The 4977-nt window shown below is 61.6% G+C and overlaps 1 protein-coding gene across 1 annotated transcript in view; it reads left to right on the top strand.

Moving 5' to 3' along the window:
• SNAI3 (snail family transcriptional repressor 3) overlaps positions 1-3838 on the top strand; it is an 8980-nt gene extending 5142 nt beyond the window's left edge. The window contains exons 2-3 of the mRNA XM_021707409.1: positions 1337-1951; positions 3657-3838. Coding sequence (XP_021563084.1) covers positions 1337-1951; positions 3657-3838 — 797 coding nt within the window. The remainder of the gene's footprint in view (positions 1-1336; positions 1952-3656) is intronic.
• Positions 3839-4977: the final 1139 nt, after the last annotated feature.

Below are 4977 nucleotides of genomic sequence, written 5' to 3'. Positions count from 1 at the left end.
TGGGTGACAGAGTGAGATTCCAACTCAAAAAAAAAAAAAATATATATATATATATATATATATGTTTTATTTCAATAGCTTTGGGGGTACAAACAGTTTGGGTCTGGGCATCAGGTGTGCCCACACCCACCTGTGCACATTGTCCCTGACAGGTGAGTTTCTGTCCCTCCCCCACCTCCTTCTGAGTCTCCAGGGTCCCTCACACCATCTCTGTGTCTTTGTGGATCAAGAGTTTAGCTCCTACTTATATGTGAGGACCGTGGTGTTTGGTTTTCTGTTCCTGCGTTAGTCCATGTAGGAATTGGATGTTCTCCAATTCCATCCAAGTGGCTGCAAAATATGCTATTTTGTTCTTTTTGACAGCTGACCTTGCCATTTTAGAATTGCATTATTTGTCTTTTTGCCATTGAGTTGCAAACATTCTTGCTGTATTCTGGAAACTGGTTCCTGGCCTGATGTCTGATGTGCACATTGTCTACTGTCCTGCGGGCTGTCTCTCTCTACCCAAAGCCCTGGCAAGAGGTGGGGGCAGGCCAGCGAACTCTCTCAACACGTGGAGTGAGAAATGGGTTGAGGGCCTTGGGAGCTTTGGGCTTTCTGGAAATCCAGAACTTAGCTCATAGCCACAAACTAGCCATTTAAGTGGGGGCTGCCACCTCTGTGAAATCAAACACATGAGGTGCCTGCCCAGGGTAGCCACGGCCCGAGGGGGAGCCAGGCCTGGGACTGAGACCGGTGCCACCTAGGCTCTGCCCAGAGCACCCCAAACCACAGACCCAGCTGAGGCATGAAGGGAGCAGCTGAGTGTCCCATGCCCCGTGGCCAGGAAGCTGATGAGCACCCACATCATCACTGGCAAAAGGAGGTGCCTTGAGGGCTGTGGGGTGGCGGGGCTTGTTAGTCATGGGGGGCTGATGTAACAGGCCGCTGGTACCATGCTGTCAAGCGTCTGCCCTAAGGCTGCTGCGTGGGCACCTGGGTGCTGGCCCCGGGCTGTGCCCACAATCTGGAGGGACGGGGCTCTCTCAGGGTGGGCAGGAGCTGCTGTGCCCAGGAGGCCTGTTTCACGGGACTGGGCGTGAGGGCCCCTCAAGAGGCCCTGGAGAGGAGCAGGGACCTGTTCTTTAGACCGTGGGGTCTCATTGATCCTGATTCCCTCATGACTGCACTCCTGGCGGGGGCTGCCACTTTTGTCTCCCGTGTCAGACATCCGTCCCTGGCAACATTCTCTTCATGCCAGCCTGCCCATGAGCGCCGCCCAGACGTGTGAAGATTTAAGGCCCCAGGGACTGGGTCTCACCTTTTTCTGTTCTCTCCTCTCCGCCTGCCCTTCCAGAAACCAATGGTGCCTGTTCCTCCCTCTGGGGGCTGGTGGTGCCCCTCTGGCCCCCAGACAAGGAGACCCCTTCCGTGCCCAGCGACCCTCCCTGGCCCCGGGACCACACCTCCGCTGTTGCCCACATCGCCCTGCCCCTCCTGCCACGGCACCAGGAAGCTCTCGGGGCCTCTGGGCCCGAAGTCCTGGAAGTCGGCCGGGTGGCCCCTCGTGTGGGCCGGGCCCCCAGCGTCCCCCTCAGAGACAGCCTGAATCACCTCAACCTGCCCCCACTGCTTGCGCTGCCCCCACGGTGGGCCCCCATCCTGGGCCCCAACGGGGCTGGAGACAAGCTGCTGGAGGCTGAGCGGAGCCCCCGGGCCCCAGGGGGCTTCCAGTGCCTGCACTGCCACAAGCCCTACCATACACTGGCCGGGCTGGCCAGGCACCGGCAGTTGCACTGCCACCCACAGGCTGGGCGCGTGTTCGCCTGCCAGCACTGCGACAAGGAGTACACCAGCCTGGGCGCCCTCAAGATGCACATCCGCACCCACACGCTGCCCTGCCTCTGCGGGGTCTGTGGCAAGGCCTTCTCCAGGCCCTGGCTGCTGCAGGGTCACATCCGAACCCACACAGGTAGGCTGGTCGCAAGGTCTCGGGGGACCGGTGGGGAGGGCAGCTATGGGGCCTGGGTGAGGCAGGGGTGTGCCGTTGAGATGGTGGGCGGACGCTTACGGGTGGCGTCTGCCATGTGGAGTCCCATAGACCACGGACAGAACCTTCAGATGGCAGAAATCCTGGAAGCCGGGATTCCAACATGGAAGTATCCACGGGGCCAAGGCTCCAGGGAGGGTCCTTCCTGCCCTTCTGGCTTCTAGAAGCTGCCCTGTGCCTGGGCGGGTGGCCATGGTGGGCCGGCCTCCACCCCGTCCTCCCACGGCTTCTCCCCTGTTGTCTGTGTCTGGTTTCCCTCTTGTTATAAGGACCCACCCCAATAGCCTGGTGTTCCCTTAACCACAGCTGCAAAGGCCCGATTTCCACACAAGGCGACACTCACAGGGATGGGGTCAGGGTATGGACGTGTCTCTTGGGGGGGCATAGCTTGGCCATGAGGCCAGGCAGGGTACCGGACATGCAGCCCGGCGTGTCTTTCTGCCCCGTTCCAGGCCATTCCTAGTCACAGAGCATGTGGTGGGTAGAGGGAGTGAGAAAGGCCTGGCCTGGGGTGAAGGGGAACAGTGGCATCCTGGGACCTTGGGGAGATGGGAGCCACACCCCTAGAGAGGAGGCTGCAGACCAGGGGCCTCCAGGGAGGCTGTGGAGGGAGGCAAGGGAGACACAGATGCAGAGAGGGAGGTGGGCATGGGGCTGGGAGATGCCAGGGCTAGAACAGGGCCCCAGCACAGACTAACAGCCTGTTCTGCTAGAGTGGCAGCTGGACTCCACCCAAGGCCTCCCATCAACCTCTGCGTGCAGAGGGAAAACAGAAAAGGAGAGGGACAGCCCCAGGAACTAGCCTGTGCCTCCTTGTCAGGACCACAGCTCACATATAACTGGAGGCTCCCAGCCCCCAAGTCACACTGGGACCTTCGGAGGCACAGGTGGAGGCCAGAAGGTTGGGCGGAGGCTAGGAAAGGCCTTTGCAGAGCCTGGAAAGCCCCGTCTGCTCCTCAGAGACCCGACCCACACTGGGTGGAGCCTGTTGGGTGTGGCACCTGGGCGTGTGGGAGGGTCCTCAGGAGGCTGGCCTGGCTGGGACCGTGCCTAGGTCTCACTGGCAGGGATGCAGGTGCTCTGAGCCCCTTGGGGACTGCAGGCTGCTGTCCCTCATGACTCTTCAGGCTATAAGACCACATGTGTCCCTGTCACCCCTCCCTTTATACCTGTTAGGGTTCCCTGGGGCCAAGGTCCTGGCAGAAGACCTTTGCCTAGATCCCCAGTGGCTGTGACCAGAGGTGGCTCCCAAGGCTCCCTCCTCAGGCTCTAGCCCTGCCCTTGCTCTAGACTCTGTGGGAGTGGGCAAGTGCCCCCACTCGCCTGTCACCCCAGGACAGCTGCCAGAGGCCCCCACGCGTCCCTGCCCTGATCCCAGTGGCCAGGGACCCCAGGAGGGCTCTGCAGACGCAGTGGCCAATCCGGCAAAGTGGCTTCCTCCACTGTTGGCAAGGGTTTCAAATAGTGCAGCTATGCCCAGGTGTGACGTGCCACCCCGTCCCAAGCAGCGCAGCCTTGGGCCCCAAGCCGTGAGCGAGCATTTGGAGGGGAAGGAGGGTTATCCACGGGTGGCCAGGCCCTGCAGGGGCGACACCCCAGGGGACACTCACGGCCTGTCCACCGGCAGGGGAGAAGCCCTACGCCTGCCAGCACTGCAGCCGTGCCTTCGCTGACCGCTCCAACCTCCGGGCCCACCTGCAGACTCACTCGGACACCAAGAAGTACCGGTGCAAGGGCTGCGCCAAGACCTTCTCACGCATGTCCCTCCTGGCCCGGCATGAGGAGTCCGGTGGCTGCCCTGGCCCCTGAGGGGCGCAGTCAGCACAGGTAGGAGGGACCTCACCTGTGTCACCCGGTACTCTCGGAGGGGCCAGGTGTCCCAGGAGGCCAGGGGCCCTGCCTCACGCTCAGTGCCTTCCTCCCACTGGGGGCTGCTCAGAACCGAGGAAGTCCCGCAGGCACCCGGCAAAGGGCTCCCTGCACACCTGCCAGGCTCCTCAGACAAGAACCCACTCCCAGGAGGTGTTCAAAGGAGCAAGGGCTGCGGGTCCCCTGGACAGAGTCTGATCTCCAGGTTTGCTTCCAAGAGTCCGCATCTGGGGTGACAGCCGCCAGCCTGGGACAGTCCTGCCGGCTGGCTGACTCAGGGCTGCCTTGCCCCCTCGCAGCAGAAATGAACAGTGTTGACTTATGGTGGATGCATTTGTGCGGCCTGTCCTCAAAGACTCAACTACCTCTCGTCTGGCCTCCACCTGCCTTTGGATTGGGGTTTGTCCCGTGTCACATGTGTACATGCATGTACACATATGTGCTCAGAAGCGCACATCCCCTCCCCACCTCACTAGAGCCCTGAAGACAGAGTGGCACTGGGAGAGCCTGCACTTGGGGGTCTGGGTGCCTGGGGGTGAGGCCCTGGGCCTCTGGAGAGTATTCTGCTCAGACCTTGAGGGCTGGGCAGGGGCTCAGCCACTTCTCAGGGGGAACAGCTATGGGAAAATAAAGTGCCCTCGAGCCCCCTGCCCACTGCATCCTTTGAAGTGTCGTGCCTGGCCAGGTATTGGATCTGCAGGGGAAGCTGGACTCGGGGAGGTCCGAGGGCCACAGGATCTGGGGTAACGTGGGCCCTTCCAGCCAGAGTCGGCGGGAAACGCTGGGTCAGGGCCTCATGTCGTGAGAACCTCACTGGAATTGGGGACACCGCCACTGGGAGAAGCGAGGCCAGGAAGGGGCAGCAACACATGGCTCAGGAGGTTGACAGAGGGAGGGTGTGAAGCATGCGGGGACCAGGCAAGGCAAGGCTGGGCAGGTGTGTGTGGCCAGGGGGTGGGAGATTCCTCCTCCGGTCGCGTGGTGAGGAGAGGTTCAGGACTCCACCCGCAGCCCTCGAGTCCTGGGTCCTGACTTGGTGGCCGCCGTCCTGTGAGGGTCTGAGCCACTGTCCTCCAGGC

The sequence above is a fragment of the Carlito syrichta genome, unplaced genomic scaffold (genome assembly GCF_000164805.1).
Source record: "Carlito syrichta isolate Samal-C Ts95f unplaced genomic scaffold, Tarsius_syrichta-2.0.1 Scaffold317439, whole genome shotgun sequence".
NCBI lineage: Eukaryota > Metazoa > Chordata > Mammalia > Primates > Tarsiidae > Carlito > Carlito syrichta.
The sequence above is the reverse complement of the archived record's forward strand: the minus strand, read 5'-3'. Positions and strand labels throughout refer to the sequence as shown.